Below are 21,011 nucleotides of genomic sequence, written 5' to 3' on the forward strand. Positions count from 1 at the left end.
ATTGAGGACGAATACAGGATCATTTATTTTTATACATCTCCCCCTCGCATTACGGTCGTGGTACTCGTTTTGTGACTTGCGCTTGCCCTCAACTATGTCGGTCAGGACTGGGTGAATGAGTGACAACCGAGTTTTGAGTGTCTGTTTCACTAGTAGCTCTGCGGGCGGGACCCCTGTGAGTGAGTGCGGCCGGGATCTATAGGCCAGCAGGAGGCGCGATAGGCGGCATTGTAGGGAGGGCTCTTGAATCCTGAGCATACTTTGCTTAATGATTTGGACCGCACGTTCCACCTGGCCATTGGAGGCCGGCTTGAATGGTGCAGCCCTGACGTGGTTGATGCCATTGCCCGACATACATTCGGAATTCGTAGCTTGTGAAACATGGACCATTATCACTAACCAGGATGTCCGGCAAGCCATGGGTTGCAAAGATCGCACATGGGCTTTCCACGGTGGTGGATGACATACATGAATTCAGAATATTGCACTCGATCCATTTCGAGTACACATCTACCACAATAAGGAACATCTTACCCATGAATGGGCCCGCGTAGACAACATGAATGCGTGACCATGGCCTGGTGGGCCAGGGCCACGGGTTGAGCAGGGCCTCCCTGGGGGCATTACCCAGCTGGGCACACATCGTGCACCTGCGAACACAGTGTTCCCTGGTCCGAATCAATTCCAGGCCACCAAACGTGTGACCGGGCAATGGCCTTCATCAGTACAATGCCTGGGTGCTCGCTGTGGAGTTCCCTGATGAATGCCTCCCTGCCCTTCTGGGGCATAACTACCCGGCTGCCCCATAGTAGGCAGTTGGCTTGGATGGAGAGCTCATCCATCCGTCTGCGGAACGGTCTGACCTCCTCAGGGCATGCTCTGTGTGCGGGCGCCCAATCCCCAGTCAGGACATATTTCTTAATCAGGGATAGGAGGGGATCTCTGTTTGTCCAGATTTTGATCTGGCGGGCTATGATGGGGGAGCCTACGCTGTCAAAGGCATTAACAGCCATGACCATCTCGGCGCTTTGCTCTGCTGCCCCCTCAGTGATGGCCAGTGGAAGCCTGCTGAGCGCGTCAGCGCAATTTTCAGTGCCAGGCCGGTGCCGGATGGAGTAGTCATAAGCAGCCAGCATGAGAGCCCATCGTTGTATGCGAGCTGATGCGTTGGCATTGACAGCCTTGCTGTCTGACAACAGGGATGTTAATGGTTTGTGGTCCGTCTCTAAATCAAACTTCCTACCAAATAGGTACTGATGCATTTTTTTTACACCATAGACACATGCAAGCGCTTCCTTCTCGACCATCCCATATCCCTGTTCTGCTTGAGAGAGCGACCTGGAGGCATAAGCCACAGGTTGTAGTTGACCCTCAGCATTGCCCTGCTGCAACACACACCCAACCCCATAGGACGATGCATCACATGTCAGAACCAACTTTTTACAAGGGTCGTACAGGGTCAACAACTTGTTTGAACAAAGTAGGTTTCGCGCCCGAGCAAAAGCCCGTTCCTGACAGTCCCCCCAAAACCAATCGCAACCCTTACGCAGGAGCACGTGTAGCAGCTCCAACAACGTGCTCAAGTTCGGAAGAAATTCCCGAAATAGTTCAACAGTGCCAGGAATGAACACAACTCCGATGTGTTGCAGGGCCTGGGTGCTCATCGAATCGCCTCTGTTTTGGATTCGGTGGGCCGAATCCCATCTGCAGCAACCCTCCTGCCCAGAAACTCAACCTCAGGAGCTAAGAACAAACATTTAGACTTTTTGAGTCGCAGGCCTACCCGGTCCAGTCGGCGTAGTACTTCCTCCAGGTTGTGGAGGTGTTCCTCGGTGTCTCGACCAGTGATGAGGATGTCGTCCTGGAATACGATCGTTCCAGGAATGGATTTAATCAGGCTTTCCATGTTTCGTTGAAAAATCGCGGCCGCTGATCGAATGCCAAACGGGCACCTGTTATAAAGAACAGTCCCTTGTGCGTGGTGATGGTGGTCAGTAGTTCAGATTGTCGGCCAGTTCCTGGGTCATATAGGCTGAAGTGAGGTCCAACTTGGTGAACAGCTTGCCGCCTGCCAGCGTGGCGAAGAGGTCCTCCACTCTCGGGAGTGGTATTGATATTGTAGGGACACCCGATTGATGGTGGCCTTGTGGTCGCCACAGATCCTGACTGAGCCATCCGCTTTTAGGACGGGAACGATGGGGCTCGCCCAGTCGCTGAATTCAACAGGTGAGATGATGCCTTCTCTCAACAGCCGGTCCAGTTCGCTCTCGATCTTTTCCCGCATCACATACGGCACCACTCTGGCTTTGTGGTGCACTGGCCTGGCGTCCGGGGTGATGTACATCACTACTTTAGTGCCTTTGAAAGTCGCGACGCCAGGTTGGAACAGTGAATCGAATTGTTGTAGGACTTGTGAGCACGAACTTCGCACCACAGATGACATTGCGTGAACATCTCCCCATTTCCAATTCATCTCAGCTAACCAGCTCCTCCCCAACAGTGCGGGACCATTGCCCGGGACAATCCAAAGCAGTAGCCGATTCACTAGCCCATTGTGTGTGACAGCCAACATTGCACTGCCTAGCACCGGAATGATTTCTTTCGTGTAAGTCCATAATTGTGTGTCAACACGTGCTAATTTGGGTCTACTGGCTTTGAGTGGCCATAGCTTCTCAAATTGCTGAACGCCCATGAGTGACTGGCTGGCCCCAGTGTCCAGCTCCATGCATACAGGAATACCGTTTAATAAAACCCTCATCATCATTGGTGGCGTTTTGTTGTATGAACTGTGAGTATTCGCCACATGGACCCGCTAAACCTCGGCGTCCATCGATTTGCCCCAAAAGTCAACCTGCCTCAAAGAACCCTCTTCTGGTCCATCCACCTCATATATTAGTCTGGTTGCAGGCTTCCTGCACATTCGAGCTAGGTGGCCACTGAGATTGCAGTTCCTGCAGACAAACTGTTGAAATCTGCAAGATCTAGCTGAGTGTTTTCCCCCACACCTCCAGCATGAGTTAAAGTTTCCATTGTTGGGAAGAAAAGTGCTATGGCCAGGCATTCCGCGCTGACTGTCCCTTTGACTGCTCTTAAGTACCTTATTAGTGGGTGTCAATGGCCCATACTGGGCCACATTGTCCACTGTGATGGCGTGAATGTCCGTTCAGCCTGCCATTGTCTCTGTTGAAGTCCTGCTCTGGAGTCTATTGCTTCGGACTGACCCTGCCTGCCTGCGGGGCTCTGAGTCGCATTGATGATCTATCGCCGTGTTAGAGGCAGAATTGCGCGCGTATATTATTTTCATCTCTTGACCTCCCCCGCCATGAAAGTCTGAGCCATCAATGCCGCCGATTCCAAGGTCAATTCCGTGGTCTCAATTAATTTGCGGAAAATTCCCGCATGACCAATGCCCTCGATAAAGAAGTCCCTTAGCATCTCTCCCCTGCAGGCGTCTGTGAACTTACAGAGGCTGGCCAAACGCCGGAGGTCCACTACGAAGTCTGGTATGCTCTGTCCTTCATGATGTCGGTGGGTGTAGAATCTGTGTTGGGCCATATGTATGCTACTCACCGGTTTGAAGTGCTCTCCGATCAATTTGCTAAGTTCTTCAAAGGTTTTGTCTGCCGGCTTTTCGGGTGCTAGTAAGTCCTTCATGAGCGCGTAAGTCTTTGGTCCGCAGCTGGTCAAAAGATGAGCCCTTCGCTTGTCGGCCGCTGCATCCCCCAGCCATTCTTTCGTAACGAAGCTTTGCTGAAGCCTCTCGACAAAATCGTCCCAGTCTTCCCCAGCACAGTACCGTTCCTCTGTGCTACCGGTGGCCATTCTCGTGGGTCGTGAATTCACGTTTGTCGTCGCCAATGTAAAGTCCTTACTCTACAGTATGAAACCACACGAGGCACATTCTGGGGATAAGGTCACTCTGTGACCTGAACTCTTTATTCACAGGACTCCAAAAGCAGTGACCCTGCGTGGAACCTCCCTTTTTATACCTGAGTGATCAGGTAAGGAGTGTCTCCCACAAGTTCACCCCTTGTGGTCAAGGTGTGCATCGAGGTTGAGTGTATACAGTAATACAGTGGTGTTACATTGTGGTTACATGACAATTACCCCTGCAAAATCCGGCCACTGACATACAGCTGTATTCTAGTATTTTTGCCCGTTATTTGAGATTAAACTCTGGAATTTTGATAATTTTTCTGTGAAAGGTGTAAATCAGTGACCATGATTATTATTATTGCTGTTATATCTTCCTTTGTATATGTATTCAATTTTATCATCTTTTTTTTAAGCATATGTTTCTATGGGTTATGGCGAGAAAGCAGGAAGGGGGTACTGAAGTTTCATGTTCAGCCATGAACTCATTGAATGGCGGTGCAGGCTAGAAGGGCTGAATGGCCTGCTCCTGCACCTATTTTCTATGTTTCTATGTTTCTATAAAGGCTGGAGCAGCATTGGGAGCGAGGGCAGAGGGATCGTTCTGCAGCACTGGGGAAGTCCTGGGATTTCGTGGTATCAGGAGAGGGGTGTGCCCTGGGGTTTGGAAGAACTGAGGTCAACATTTAGGCAAGGGTCAATAATAGTTTTCACCTTAAACATCTTTGATCATAAAGGTTTCAAAATGCCCTTCCCTGTTTCCCTGACCCTCACAGTTGCATCAGTTGGAGTGTTTCGGTTTGGCAAGGGTGGAGTTCCCGCGCATGCGGAGGCGGTTCTCATTGCCTATTAATGTGTACAAACAGTGAAAGATCAGCCAGAAGAAGGTCCAGTCTTTCAGGTTTTAGATGAGGCTTGTTTACGCATGCTTCCTTTCTCAGCATTCTTAGCAATTAGAGGATTATGTAAAGTTGAGGTTTTGCATCCGAAATACTATACCTGCACCGGCGGCAATGGAAACAGCAGAGGGGCTCCCGGTGATTGACTATGTGTTGGTGTACGAAAAGGGCAAGGATCACCCGTGCGCGAAAGAGAGAATGGAGTTCCTGAGCGAAGTGAAAAAGACTGGGCTCAGCATGGACCCTGATGTGACTGACAAGGAAGAAAACGAGATGAAGGAGAATGATGAAAACCAACAGAAAGGGCAGAGAGAACCAAATCAGATTATTAAAATCTACGCTCCGTTTAAGATACTGAGCCAAGCCGCTGAGAAAATGAAATTGAAGATGCCATTAAATATTCAGGTGAGAAAATCATAACCATTTCTAAATTAACGACTTAGAAAGATTCAATGCGGCATCTGAGAATGATCACATTCCCATTGTAAGTATTGCTTATCCACAGAAATGCACCTATCTCAGAATGACCTAAGTTATTGATCATAATTTATAACCCCTTTTTGTACACATTCTGAGGCCTTTTATAACGTGCATCCTTGGACTTTACACTCGTGCCTTAAGGAGTGGCAACTGCCTGTACTGAATATAATGTATGATATTTCAGCATTATTCAGAGTGCCTGGGGAAGATCTTTCAGAGGAACAGTGTGTAGAAAGTACACTTTCTAAAGGCTAGCAGGCATGTCATAGGATTCATTTTTATCAAAAAAAATCAAATTCCAGAAAAGAAACTTGCAAAAGATGTGTGCTGACGCCATTGCCCATATTGTCCCTCTAAACCTGCTTTGTTCATCAGAAATTATTTTGTGTTTTCTTGCACCAATTGGCAAAACATAAAACATGTCAACCGCCAACCTGTGAAAGATAAAATGCTATAATCGGCAAAAAAGAAGGGAAATAACATTTTAAAAAGCAAACCTAAAGTGTATAGCTATGAGGACAGATTAGATAGGCTGGATTTGTTTTCATTGGAACAGAGGAGGCTGAGGGGAGACCTCATTGAGGTGTATAAAATTCTGAGGGGCCTAGATATAATGGATAGAAAGGGCCTATTTCCCTTAGCAGAGGGGTCAACAACTAGGGGGCATACATTTAAAGTAATTGGTGGAAGGTTTAGAGGGGATTTGAGGGGAAATTTCTTCACGCAGAGGGTTGTGGGGGTCTAGAACTCACTGCCTGGAAAGATGGTAGAGGCAGAAACCCTCACCACATTTAGAAAGTACTTGGATGTGCACCTGAAGTGCCATAACCTGCAGGGTTATGGACCTAGAACTGGTAAGTGGGATTAGGCTGGATAGCCTCTTGTTGGCCGTCGCAGACACGATGGACCGAAATGGCCCCCTTCCATGCTGTAAACTTCTATGATTCTATGATTCTAAAATTTAAACATTAATAGAATTTTACAAGTACCTCAGTGATAGAAACATAATTATGGAACCCTTCTCTGGTCATATTTGATAAAGTTCCACAAGTAACTGTTCAAGTATGATTCTAACAATGAGTGTTGACAAGCTTTTTGACAGTGGACAGTACCATAGCTGAGCCCAGTCCTGTCTTCACCCAACAATCACTTTCAGCACGGGTTAATGGATACCAGGGATCAGAAACCCTGGCAGATGTATTCTCTTCCTGGCTCAGGGGCAACTAAGTCCAACTTTTTGCTGGGCGCGGATGAAATATTTACACACAAATTACAGATACTAAAAAAGCAAATTAATTTTTGTGTGTTGAAATTTTGTTTTTGGTTATTTCAGAGTGCTGACATTCCAACAACTGGTCTGTTGAACTTGATGAAGTATCTTGAGACAGACAATGAAGACAACTATTTCAGTGCACCTTATAGACATGACAAGCAACATCTATTTGCAGGAATTGATAAGACCACCACATTTTTTCGTCCTGCTGTGAGATCTCTAATTGTAAATTGCATTTTTTGTTGTTATAGTCATAGCTTTAATTTGTACTACATGTGTTTATACAATAATGGCTGTTACTCCCCCCAAAAAATGTTTTTCTAAGTGTGTAAATACATTTCTGGAGCATTACTACGTATGAATTTATAATATATTTTAACTCATGCAAAATGCAGAATCTTACAAAGTGTGCAACAAAAATATATGAAATCAGTGCTTTGAAACTTGGAATGTGATTCTTAGTTCCTACAAGCTAATTGCAAAGGCAAATAGGTAGATTCTAAACTGAATTATTTCCATACAGAGTACAGATACTAAAGAAGGTCATTCATTTTTTTGAAATGAATGGAAATGAAAATTGGAAGATATCTGTAACAGGCGGCTCATCCACAAAGCCAGGTTTACATTTGGGCAGTAAGTTGGAAATCTATTGTCCTGTGTGGCACTAATTCCTAAAGTTCTTCAGAAAACAATGTAAATATTCCCTTGTAGCCTTATTTCACTCTTGTTTACACCTCTGAAGCACCTTGAGATGTTTTCCTACTTTAAAGACATAAATCTAAGTTGTTACTGTCATTTACACCCATCCTGTCACTCGGAATTAGTCTGGCAATGTGCAGTGGAAAACATAATGTAGCACAGTTTTGTAAATTCTGCCAAATTTGTGGAGAAAATAGTCAATTTTATGGCAAAAGTTTGGTCAAATTAGAATTCTTTAGCAATCTCCTAATCTACCCAGAAGCATCATGGATCATTTGTGTTGATTGTGTTGGCTTCTGACTCCTGATGCTTACCCATTTAGAACAGTGCCAGAATATTTGCAATCAGGAGTAGGTGGTCTAGGATTCTCCTAAGACAGTTGTATGGTCCAATGTATCTGTTTACAAGAATAGGAATAACAATACATCTTTGAACTTTATTCTACCACTTGCCTTTCATCCCTAGTTTTGTTGGTTATTCATCTATTGCATCTATTTGATGTCAATATTTCTTGCTATTTGCTAGTCTTTTTCACCCTTTTTCACTCACCAGTAAAGTTTTTGCTCACCAGTAAATTTTATCATTTTATATTCCTTCAATTCAGTGTTTGACAGCTACTGTTGAATTTGCAGAATTGGTTTTTCCACACATCAAAATATTTCTTACATACTTCTTAGCATATGTATCTTGTAAAACAATAAACAGCTGTGATACCGAGCGCGCAGATCAAACCTGGCACTTTCCTGGTCTGAACGGTGCATTTACCCACTTAGCCAAAGGGGAGACTAGCCATTGTGAGCTCAGACCTTCCTGTTAGTCAGCAGCAATAAACATTGGACCTAAATTTGCCAGAATGGTGTATTTGGCAGCACATACCGTCATTTGAACTTTTCAGCTCGTTGTTCATATCTATCTTTATTGATGTCGTCATTTTCTGGAACATCAATTCATCTATAGCATGGCGAGGTCAGTGGCGAATTAGGGACCTCGTGGATGGCTCAGCCAATGGTTAAGATACAGATCAGCCATCAGCCATTGAATGGCAGAACATGCTCGAGGGGCTGAATGGCCGACTCGTGTTTCTATGGGCTAGACTTTCCATTATTGTACAGATCACCCCAAAATGGGCGTTATATCCAGCATTGGCGTTTCTTATGGGTTTTGAGATTGCTGGATTATCGGTCATTTTCAAACCCCCTAATTTCCACTTTATAAAATGGCCGTCAGCGTGAGCGATGTGAAATGGGTGATAACGGTATTTCTTTTTCTGTCGTAAAATGTCAGCGCCCATAGCAACGCCATAGCAATGGTCTTTTCCTGCATTTCAGGAAGTCAGGGGTCATCAATACATGCGCAGGAGAGAGAGAGAGAGAGGAAGGGAAAGCGTGTGTGGGTTTGTTGCCTGGGTCTTTGTGGTTTGTTTGGCTGTTTGCGAGGTTGGAACGATTTTTGTGAGGAGGAATAATAAATTAGAGCACTATTTAGTTTAGTGATACAGAAATAGCGGAAAAAAATAAAATAAAATGGAAGGCATGGAAGAGGCAAGAGAGCATGATGTGGAGGTGGAGGAGGCTGATGAGGACAGTGAGGTTGGAAAGGAATTGGACATGGGAGGACGAAAAAGAGTGAGGAGATTCTCCAACGAGGCAAATGCTGCCTTCCTGCAGGAGCTGGAGTCATGTTGGGGTCAATTGACCCGGGGTGGGCGTGGGAAGCCCACTCCGAAGGTGTATCAGAAGATTTGGGCTGAAATCACCAAGGTGGTCTCGTCGGTGATGCACGAGGTGCATGAGGACAACCAGTGCCGCAAGTGCTGGAACGACCTTGTCAGCTGCAGCAGAGTAAGCATTACATTTATTTACATTTACTTACATATTTATATAATTGGAATTGTAAGTGTAATGAGTAAATAAATTCAGATCTGATGTATTGCAGTTAGACCAGTAATGTTTTACTCAAATCCTATGTTTACGGTGTACGTCTTTAGGTTAATAATGATAAAAATTATAACATCTGTCGGTTATGTGTTGTATCAGTATTTGTGACAGTACCTAGCAATGATCTTATGCAATGATCTTATGCCATGTCGTGCTGTTGTTACCTTTTGCAGAAGAAGCTTTCGAAGAATAGGGCCGAGCAGCGGCGCACCAGTGATGTGTGAGCTGACCGACATTGAGGAGCGGGCGCTGGCACTAGTGAGAATTCACACCCGGTCGGTCACACATGCAGCAGCAGAACCAGATGTTATGTCATGTGAGTAAAGTATACACCATTGCATGATGTAAAGTCAATAGATGCCTGAATTAGGAATTGGGCCTGCTTTGTATCTGTAGCCAGCAGCCTGCATTAGTAGTTTTAGAAAATTGGCCTTGGCAACTGTTATGTATTTTGTCCCTTGCAACCTGTATCACACTATCACCAGAGGGCCTACCCTGTTGGAGTCCCAAGGGATCCCAGCATCCCTTGGGAGCACTGTATATAAGCAGGCCACCCACAAGGTACCTACACTCTGGAGTCTTATTAAAGGAGCTAAGGTCACACTTGCTCATTGTTCACGGTACTCAGTTTCATCCTTTATTATGAGTATCAATTGGCGACGAGGTAACGAACAACCGCGCGAAAATGCAAAGAACAGTTGGTATCCTGGAGAAGTTCTCAGAAGGGGATGATTGGGAGGCCTTCGTGGAGAGACTCGACTAATACTTTGTGGTCAACGAGCTGGAAGGGGATGAGAACCCTACCAAATGAAGGACGATCTTTCTTACTGTCTGTGGGGCAAAAACCTATGGCCTCATGAAGAATCTTCTAGCTCCAGTAAAACCAACAACTAAATCCTATGAAGAATTGTGTATGCTGGTCCAGGAGCACCTAAATCCTAAGGAAAGCGTGTTGATGGCGAGCTGCGGTTCTATACGTGTCAACGGTCGGAGGGCCAGGAAGTGACGAGCTATGTCGCCGAACTAAGGTGCCTCGCAGGACATTGCGAATTTGAGAGATTCCTAGAACAAATGCTTAGAGACTTTTTTGTACTGGGCATTGGCCATGAGGTAATTCTTCACAAACTGTTGACTGTTGAAACTCCGAATCTAAGTAAAGCCATAATGATAGCCCAGGCATTTATGTCCACCAGCGACAACACCAAATAGATTTTGCAGAGTAAAGAGGTTTCGGCCCATACTGTGCACAAAGTCACGTCGTTTTCGAGCCGGAATATACGTGGCAGAACGTACACACCGGCTGCTGCTGCACGACCTCAGATGACCCAGAGTCTGCCATTAATCGTTAATGCGAGGCAGTTAACACCTTTATGGCGTTGTGGAGGTGATCATCGGGCCCATCAATATCGCTTCAAGCACTATGCGTGCAATGGCTGCAGAGCAATGGGACACCTCCAGCGAATGAGCAGGCGAGCTGCAAACCCTGCAAACCACCACGTTGCAGAGGAAGATAGATCCACTGTGGATTAGGCTGAATTGAAGACTCGTACCGAGGAGGCAGAAATGTACGGGGTACACACATTCACCACGAAATGTCCACCAATAATGTTGAAAGTTGAACTGAACGGAATTCCAATATCTATGGAACTGGACACGGGTGCGAGTCAGTCCATAATGAGTAAAAAGGTCTTCAACAGGCTGTGGGGCAACAAGGCACACAGGCCCAAGCTCAGCCCCATTCACACCAAACTAAGGACTTACACCAAGGAACTAATCCCTGTAATTGTGCAGAAGTCAAAGTCCCCTATGATGGAGCAGTACACGAACTCCCGCTGCGGATCGTGCCACGGGATGACCCCACACTGTTTGGCAGAAGCTGGCTGGGAAAAATCCGTTGGAACTGGGACGACATCCGAGCGCTTTCATCCGTCGATGACGCCTTATGTGCCCAGGTTCTGAGCAGATTTCCATCGTTGTTCGAGCCAGGCATTGGAAGCTTCTCGGGGGCGAAAGTGCAGATCCATTTGGTTCCCGGTACCGTACATGATGCGTGAGAAAGTGGAAATTGAGCTGGACAGGCTGCAGCGAGAAGGCATCATCGCGCCGGTGGAATTCAACGAGTGAGCCAGTCCGATTGTCCCGGTACTTAAAGAGGTCGGCATGGTCAGAATTTGTGGGGACTATAAAGTAACGATTAACCGTTTCTTGCTGCAGGACCAGTACCCACTACCCAAGGCAGACGACCTATTTGCGACCCTGGCTGGAGGGAAGACGTTCACCAAGTTGGACATGATCTCGGCCTACATGACGCAGGAGCTGGAGGAGTCTTCGAAAGACCTCACCTGCATCAACACGCACAAAGGTCTGTTCATCTCGTTCGGGATTCGGTCGGCTGCGGCAATCTCCCAATGGAACATGGAGAGCCTGCTAAAGTCGGTTCCTCGCACTGTGATTTCCCAGGACGACATACCAGTTACAGGTCAGGACACCATTGAGTACTTGAAGAATCTAGAAGAGGTTCTTAGTCGGTTGGATTGCATGGGGCTCAAGTTGAAACGCTCGAAGTGTGTTTTCCTGGCGGCGGAGGTCGAGTTCTTCAGAAGATGAATCGCAGCAGACGGCATCAGACCCACCGATGCCAAAACGGAGGCCATCAAGAAAGCGCCGAGACCACAGAACGTGAAGGAGCTGTGGTCGTTCCTGGGACTCCTTAGCTATTTTGGTAATTTCCTACCTGGGCTAAGCACCCTGCTTGAACCCCTACATGTGCTACTGCACAAGGGAGATGACTGGGTATGGGGGAATTCACAAGAGGCTGCCTTTAAGAAAGCCAGAAATCTGTTGTGTTCAAACAAACTGCTTGTCCTGTATAAACCTTGCAAAAGATTAGTGCTAGCTTGTGATGCATCATCATACGGGTGTCGGGTGTGTGTTACAACAGTCCAACGAATCGGGGATTTTGCAACCGGTCGCTTATGCGCCCAGGAGTTTGTCCAAGGCCGAAAAGGCCTACAGCATGATTGAAAAAGAGGCTCTGGCGTGCGTTTACGGGGTTAAAAAAAAGCACCAGTACTTGTTTGGCCTCATGTTTGAGCTTGATACTGACCACAAGCCGCTCATATCGCTATTCTCTGAGGGTAAAGGGATTAACACCAATGCCTCTGCCCACATCCAAAGATGGGCGCTCACGCTGTCGGCATACAACTATGTAATCCGCCACAGACGGGGCACAGAGAACTGCGCTGATGCTCTCAGTCGGCTGCCATTGCCCACCACCTGGGTGGAAATGGCACAGCCTGCAGACTTGCTCATGGTAATGGATGAATTCGAAAACGAAAAGTCACCCGTTACGGCCCGCCAGATCAGGACCTGGACCAGCCAGGATCCTTTACTGTCCTTGGTAAAAAAAACTGTGTCCTCCATGGGAGCTGGTCCATCGTCCCAGCGGAGATGCAGGTTACGATTAAGCCGTTCCACAGGCACAAAGACGAAATGTCCTTGCAGGTGGACTGTCTGCTGTGGGGTAATTGCGTGGTCTTGCCCAAGAAAGGCAAAGATACGTTCATTTGTGAACTGCACAGCACCCACCCAGGCATTGTAATGATGAAAGCCATAGCCAGATCTCATGTGTGGTGGCCCGGCATCGACTCAGATTTAGAGTCATGCGTGCGCCATTGTAATACTTGCACCCAGCTGAGCAATGCACCCAGAGAAGCACCGCTAAGTTTGTGATCGTGGCCCTCCAAACCGTGGTCAAGGATTCACGTGGACTATGCAGGCCCATTTCTAGGCAAAATGTTCTTGGTTGTCGTGGATGCTTACTCAAAATGGATTGAATGTGCAATAATGTCTGTAAGCACGTCCACGGCCACCATTGAAAGCCTACGAGCCATGTTTGCCACACACGACCTGCCTGATGTCCTAGTCAGCAACAATGGCCCGTGTTTCACCAGTGCTGAATTCAAGGAATTCATGACCCGCAATGGGATCAAGCACATCACATCTGCCCCATTCAAGCCCGCATCCAACGGCCAGGCTGAAAGGGCAATTTAGACAATCAAGCAAAGCTTGAAACGCGTGTCGAAAGACTCACTGCAGACCTGACTGTCCCGAGTGCTGCTCAGCTACCGCACCAAACCCCACTCACTCACCGGGGTTCCCCCAGCTGAGCTGCTCATGAAAAGGGCGCTCAAAACAAGGCTCTGTCTTGTCCACCCTGATCTCCATGATCACGTGGAGGGCAAGCGGCATCAACAAAGTGTGTACCATGACCGTGCAAACTTGTCACGTGATATTGAGGTCAATGACTCTGTGTTTGTACTCAATTATGGACATGATCCCAAATGGCTCGCTGACACAGTCATAGCCAAAGAGGGGAGTAGGGTGTTTCAGGTCAAATTGGCCAATGGACAAACGCGCAGAAAACATTTGGACCAAATCAAATTGCAGTTCACCAACAGCTACGAACAATGTTTTGTAGCTCAGCCAAGAGCGCAGTCACTGGCAACAGTGCCGAGGCAAGGTGCGGATCCGGCGTCGATGGTGGATTGTCCTTCTGGTGGTGAGGAGCACCGAATCTTGTCCGTTGAGCTGCAGGGTGCCCTCTCCACTGACGACAGTGAGGAGTTGGAGGAGCCTGCAGCAACAAGCTTCATGTCAAGTACACCCGTTACATTTAGTGCTCCTGTGGCTGTGTCCTCCTCCATCGTGGAGGTAGCAGGCCCAAGCACTTTGCCGCAGGGCAGCCCAAGTGTCTCCATGCTGGCGCCGACCCCGCGGAGGTTGGTTCGACGCAGCAGGACTGCTCCACGTTCGGCAGATCCCAGCGGGGACATGGTACATTTGTCCAGGAGGAGTGTTGACATAAGTCAGCAGATCCTCCAGACAATGGGGGCATATCACAACAGCTGGCCATACCAACCGCGACCATGACGGAGAACATGACGCGGATGGCGGTGGCCCTGGAGGTGATAGCCAGGAACACTGGTGCCAGAGGGCTACCAGTGTTCCCGGAATGCGGCACTGCACCCCAAGGTGCCGCACTCCCATTGCCAATGACACATGCGAGCCAGGAAGAAGTTCTTGCTTCTGACTCGGAGGATATTCTTTCCTCGGGAACGTCCTCTCCAGCATCCGGCCAACCAGCGGATCTGCCAATATCTCCCCCAGTGAAGCAGCGCCTGAGGAGCACTGCAAAAGGTGGCTTGGAGTCGGGAGGGGAAAGGGTAGAGATGGGGAGAAGATGCGGGGGGGGAAAGGAAAGTGAGGTGCATGGCCGCAGGAGCTGTAGTTGTGACAATATTGATGTTGCTTTTGTTGCTAGTGAATAAATATTGGGAAGTTTGGGGGGAGGGGGTATCTTGTTTTTTTTGCATTTGTGTTATCTGTGTAGTCTTATTGGAAATGTTAAAAATTTAATAAATGTTAGAAATTTGTTGTGGAGTGGTGTGTTTTGTATAGTTATCAATATGAATTAATACACATATCATTACATTTATTTTATTTAACATAACATTGTTGCACATGTTCTCAGACAAGACCCCTTCTCCCTGTAAGTGCGTCGGGTATAAATTCTTGTCCTCCTCCTCCTTAGTCTGCCACCTCTTTGGGCACACAATGATCTTCAATATACCTTCTGCCATCTCTAGTCTGCAGCATGTGCATAGTCATCAAGACAGGCTGAGAAATTGCAGGCCCCATTACAGTAACAATCAGTATTATATCTATTGTTCACAAACAATAAATTATCTACTAAAACAAATAAAATAAATTAAATTCGTCCACAGTATGATAAGATGTTTGTTCAGATGTTCAAATCACCTTAAAATAACTCCAGAGTACATCAAAACACCCCAGAAGTTGAAGCAGCCTTTCATATGAAAAGTCCTCCGATTTACAAAATGGCGTCCATACCGTTGGGTTAGGTCAGGTGAGAGTAGCTTTTTCTCAGCGATATTTTCGGCGCTATGTGGGCGAGATGCCAAAAGTAATGCTCAGCAATGTTATGGGCGATAGTTTCCATTTTTCTGACATTTATGGCAAAAAAAATGGGCAGGCGATATTATTAATTCTCGGCGTTAACTATATGCTGAAAGTAATGCTGGCCGATAAGTGAGCAATAAATTGGCATAAGTTTCCATTTTTTGACTAGGTGGGCGATATCTGGGCATTATACCTCATCTCAGCCTAAAAATGGACGTTAAGTGGGCAGTAACGCTGCAAAACTTATGGAAAATCTAGTCCTATGTTCCTACCCCGCTATCCCACCACAGGGCATTATAAATACCTGAGAATAGATGCCATAAGGCAGATTGAGGTGTGGCACTGGGAGATATGTGAGCTGCAACTTCTGAAATCAACTGCAGGAAAAATATATTCCGCTAAAAGGAAAGAACAAATTGTACACTAATGAGACTCCATTGATAAATAAAGCCATAAGGGAACAATTGAGAGTAAGGAAAGAGGCATACATTAAGTACATAGACAGCAGGGGAGTGCATGATAAGGGAGAATATGAAGAGATTAGGAGAGAAGTCAAAAAAACAATTAGGAAGGCAAAGAGGAACTCGGAAACGAAATTATCAAGGAACATAAAACAAAATAGTAAAATATTTTACAGGCATATCAATAAAAAGGAAGGTTGAGATGGGAATAGAGTCATTAAGAGATAGACAGCATAATACCACAGGTAACAATAGAGAGATGGCAGAAATATTAAATAATTATTTCACTTCAGTATTTATCAGGGAGATAGAACAGGTGGACATGACATTGGTTGATGAGATTAGTAATGAGACAAGTTCATTTAAAATAAAAAGGAGATATATTAAATAAATAATCAAAATCAAAAAGCATCCACGTATTTTAAAATAATCTAGGGAAGAGATAGCAGAGGCATTACTACACAAAGTTAATAATTAGAAAAAGGTGTAGTGCCAGAGGACTGGCGGATAGCTAACGTAATACTTATATTTAAGAAGGGGGATAGAACATGTCCAGGGAAGTATAGACCAGTCAGCTTAACACCGGTGGTAGGAAAGATAACGGAATCCCTACTAAAGGAGAAAATAGAAGAACATCGAGAAACAAAAAATATAATCATGAATAGTCCGAATGGACCAACCTCATTGAATTATTTTTGAAGAGGTAACAGAGAGAGTTGATGATGGTAATGCACTAGATGTAATTTATGTAGAATTTCATAAGGTCTTCGATAAGATACCACATAATAGACTGATGAACAAGGTCGGAGAATGCGGAGTCAGAGGATAAGTTGCAGAATGGATAGCTAGCTGGCTTCAAGACAAAAAGCAGAGAGTAGGAGTAAAGGGTAGCTATTCACAGTGGCAGAATCTGGGTAGTGGTGTTCCACAAGGATCAGTGTTGTGACCACTGCTGTTCACAATTTACATTAACGATTTAGACTTTGGAATCAAAAACACAATTTCTAAATTTGTGGATGACACCAATACTGAGGAGGACTGCAACAAATTACAGGAGGACATTAATAAACTTGCAGAATGGGCATATAATTGGCAAATGAAGTTCAACACAGGTAAATGTGAGGTATTACATTTTGGTCGGAGGAATAGGGAGGTCACTTATTACTTGGAGGGTGCGAGTCTGGGTGGGATAGAGGAACAAAGGGGTCTCAGAGCACAGATACATACATCACTAAAAGTTGTGACACAGATTAGCACGGCCGTAAAAAGAGCAAACCAAGCACTGGGGTTTATTTTTAGAGGTATAGAATTGAAAAGTAGGGAAGTTATGCTATCCTGTATCGAACCTTGGTTAGCCCACAGAATACCGTGTACAGTTCTGATCACCATATTATAAAAAGGATATATAGGCAGAGAAGATTTTCAAAGATGAAACCAGAAATGTGAGGGTATACATATCAGGAAAGGATGAACAGGCTGGATTTTTTTTTTCTTGAAAAAAGAAGGCTAAGGGTGACCTAATAGAGGTCTTTAAAATTATGAAAGGTTTTGGATACAGAGAGAATGTTTGCACTTGTGGGGGGAAAGCATAACTAGAGGCCATCAATATAAGATAGTCACCAAGAAATCCATTAGGGAATTCATAAGAAACTTCTTTACCCAAAGAGTGGTGAGAATGTGGAACTTTTGAACTGCAAAAAGTGAATAGTATAGATACATTTAAGGGGAGGAACCTGCTCAACCTATCTTCATAAGTCAACCCCCTCACCCCTAATTGCCCTTGAGAAGATGGTGCTGAGCCGCCTTCTTGAACCGCTGCAGTCTGTGTGGTAAAGCTATTCCCACAGTGCTGTTAGGGAGAGAGTTCCAGGATTTTGACCCCGTGACGATGAAGGAATGGAATATATTTATCCAAGTCAGGATGGTGTGTGACTTAGAGGGGAACTTGGAGGTGATGGTGTTCCCATGCACCTGCTGCCCTTGTCCTTCTAAGTGGTAGAGGTTGTGGGTTTGGGAGGTGCTGCCGAAGAAGCTTTGGTGAATTGCTGTAGTGCATCATCATCATCATCATCATCATAGGCAGTCCCTCGAACCGAGGATGACTTGCTTCCACGTCAAAAAGTTCACAGGTGTTTCAATGATGGACCTAAAATTCCAGATCTGAACTAAATCTTGAAGGGTGGAAGATGCCTGTGCGTGGATTTTTTTAACGTCTGGTGACCGTTGCACACCAACCACCACACGGGCTTGACAGAGCTAGGTCTTGGTGCAGTGGCAAGGGTTAACCAGGATGACTGGAGACCTGCTCTGCTGCACGGACCTAGTGCGCACAAATATCGCAGCGTGGGCTGGCCCGTGCTGCCCCTGGGCCCTCACCTCTTCTGGGTCCCGAACTCTCGCCTCTCCTGGGCCCCGATCACGTCCCTCTACAGTCTCTCGCCGCTCCTTCGCCCCGACCTCGCCGCTGCTGCAGTACCTGCCCACACTCCAATCACCAACCTGGACCTTGATGACATCACTCTTCATGGCCCCGACCTGCTGCTGATGGTTTCTCACAGGTTGGGGCCGCCATGCTGCCCATTTTATCATGGGCTTGATGTCCCTCCATTTCAGAAAGAAAATAAATACTTGCATTTATACAGCACTTTATCACATCTCTCTTTATCTACAATAAATTACTTTAGAGTCCAGTGATTGTTGTTATGTAGGTAAACCATTTTACATATGGCAAGATCCCATAAGCAATAATGAGGTGAATGACCAGTTAATCTGTTTTAGATGATGTTGGTTGAGGGAGGAATATTGGCCTGGAGACTGTGATCTTTAATGTCCATAAAAACTGGCAAACATGATCTCAGTTTGACATCTTATTCGAAGGATGGTACCTAAAGCAAGGTAGTATTCTCTGAGTACTACAATGGAGAGTCAGCCCAGATTAGGCATACAAACTATTGGTAGTGGTCTTGAGGCCAAATCTTGTGACTCTTGCTTGCTATACACTGAATTGGATTTACTCTCCGCTGGTGACCAGGGCCATCCATACGATTGCATGACCCCCCCCACTGTAACTGGTGGTTGCCTTCCTGGGATCCCGTCCAAAATCTTAGGTCGGGGACTGGATATTGCTTGAAGCTCCTGACTCTGCCATTGTGTGGGTCATACCAACACTAACGCCACCCATGACTTTGCCGATGATGTACCATGTACGTTGGGCTGACAGCTCGGTCTATGCGGACTGACCAATGATGCCAGCGATGGCATCATCATCATCATGATCATCATCATAGGCGGTCCCTCGAACGAGGATGACTTGCTTCCACTTGAGTTCACAGATGTTTCAATGAAGGACCTGATGTTTCAGTCCTGAACTCCAATTGAGGGGGTGGAAGATGCCTGTGCGTGGATTTTTTTAACGTGTGGTGACCGTTGTACATCAGCCACCACATGGGCTTGACAGAGCTAGGTCTTGGTACTGTGGCAAGGGTTAACTAGGATGACTGGAGACCTGCTCTGCTGCGCGGACCTAGTGCGCACATATATTACAGTGTGGGCAGGCCCGTGCTGCCCCTGGGCCCTCGCCTCTTCTGGGCTCCGTACCTTCATTTGTCGCACCTCCGCCACGATCCCTCGCCGCACCTTTGCCACGATCCCTCGCTGCACCTTGAATGCAATACTCCAATGTAGATCCTGAGGCTTTGTTTTTCCGCTGCTGATCTGGTTTCTTTGCGGGGTCCTGGCCGAGATCGCTCAGCTCAGCACTCTGCTTCAGTGTCAGGCTGATCGTGTGGCACCCCCGCTGCCTGGCGGTCCAGATAGGTCCCTTTTTAAAAGCTGATTTAAAAGTTGTCTCATCAGAGTGAACTCGCTGGTGTGCCAGCAGGCTGGATGACAAAGGCAATACCTTCCCACACTCACAGCAGGTGAACGGCACCTCCTCAACGTGACTGCGTCGACAAATTTCCAGTTGAGATGGGTAATTGAATCCCTTCCCACAGTCCCCACATTCCCACGGTTTCTCCATGGTACGGGTGTCCTTATGTCTCTCCAGGTTGGATGATCAGTTGAAGCCTGGTCCACACACAGTACACATGTACTTTTCTCCCCGCTGTGAATGGGGAGATGTTTTTTCAGGCTGTGTAACTGGTTAAAGCTCTTTCCACAGTCAGTGTACAGAAACACTCTCACTCGGGTGTGTCTGTCTTGGTGCTTTTCCAGTCACACTGACGTTTGAAATCTTTTCCCACAGACAGAACAGACAAACGTTTCTCCTACTTTGAAAGGTCCTGATGAATCGAGTGACAAATCTTGACATCATGTTTGGTTCGAGTTTCCCATCTGTAAATCCTCCTCATGTCCAATTGCCCCCCGGCACCGAGCCCCCCTGCCCCCCTCCCCACCGCACCGAGCCCCGCACCGAGCATCCCCGGCACCGAACGCCCCCCGGCACCGAGTGCCCCGCACCGAGCGCCACTCCCCCCTTCCCCCACCCGCACCGAGCGCCCCCTGGCACTGAGCGCCCCCCCCACACCGAGCCATACACCGAGCGCCCCCGGCAACGAGCGCCCCGCACCAAGCCCCACACCGAGCGCCCCCCGGCACTGAGCGCCCCCCCACACCGAGCCCCGCACCGAGCGCCCTGGCAACGAGCGCCCCCCTTGCACCGAGCGCCCCCCTTGCACCGAGCCCCGCTGGCAGCGAGTGCAGTGTCCGAGCGCCCCCCGGCACTGAGTGCCCCCCCGCACCGAGCGCCCCGGCAACGAGCGCCCCACACCGAGCCCTGCACCAAGCGCCCCCCCTTGCACCAAGCGCAGTGTCCGAGCGCCCCCTGGCACCAAGTGCCCCCAGCACTGAGCCCCCCCCCCCCCGCACTGAGCCCTGCTGGCATCGAGCGCCTCCCGGCACCGAGCGCAGCAGATTGAGCGCCGCAGCACGGGGTTTCCTGCAGTGCATCTTGTAGACAGTACACACTGCAGCCACAGTGTGCCAGTGGTGGAGGAAGTGAATGTTTAAGGTGGTGGATGGGGTGCCAATCAAGCCGGCTGCACTCATCCAGGAAAGTGGAAAGAATTCCATCACACTCCTGATTTGTGCCTTGTAGATGGTGGAGAGGCTTTGGGGAGTCAGGAGGTGAGACACTTGCTGCAGAATACCCAGCCTCTGACCTGCTCTTGTAGCCACAGTATTTAAGTGGCTGGTCCAGTTAAGTTTCTGGTCAATGGTGAACTCCAGGATGTTGATGGTGGGGGTTTCGGCGATGGTAATGCCGTTGAATGTCAAGGGGCAACGGTTCGATTCTCTCTTGTTGGAAGAATGGTCATTGCCAGGCACTTGTGTGGCGTGAATGTTACTTGCCACTTATCAACCCAAGCCTGAATACCATCCAGGTCTTGCTGCATGCGAGCATGGA

At 47.3% G+C, this 21,011-nt stretch overlaps 1 protein-coding gene across 1 annotated transcript in view; it reads left to right on the forward strand.

Moving 5' to 3' along the window:
- Window positions 1-4,886: 4,886 nt before the first annotated feature.
- The window catches only part of LOC139274638 (anoctamin-7-like), a 126,625-nt gene continuing 110,500 nt past the window's right edge, over window positions 4,887-21,011 (forward strand). The window contains exons 1-2 of the mRNA XM_070891316.1: window positions 4,887-5,177; window positions 6,586-6,750. Coding sequence (XP_070747417.1) covers window positions 4,887-5,177; window positions 6,586-6,750 — 456 coding nt within the window. The remainder of the gene's footprint in view (window positions 5,178-6,585; window positions 6,751-21,011) is intronic.

Source organism: Pristiophorus japonicus, chromosome 10 (assembly GCF_044704955.1).
Source record: "Pristiophorus japonicus isolate sPriJap1 chromosome 10, sPriJap1.hap1, whole genome shotgun sequence".
NCBI lineage: Eukaryota > Metazoa > Chordata > Chondrichthyes > Pristiophoridae > Pristiophorus > Pristiophorus japonicus.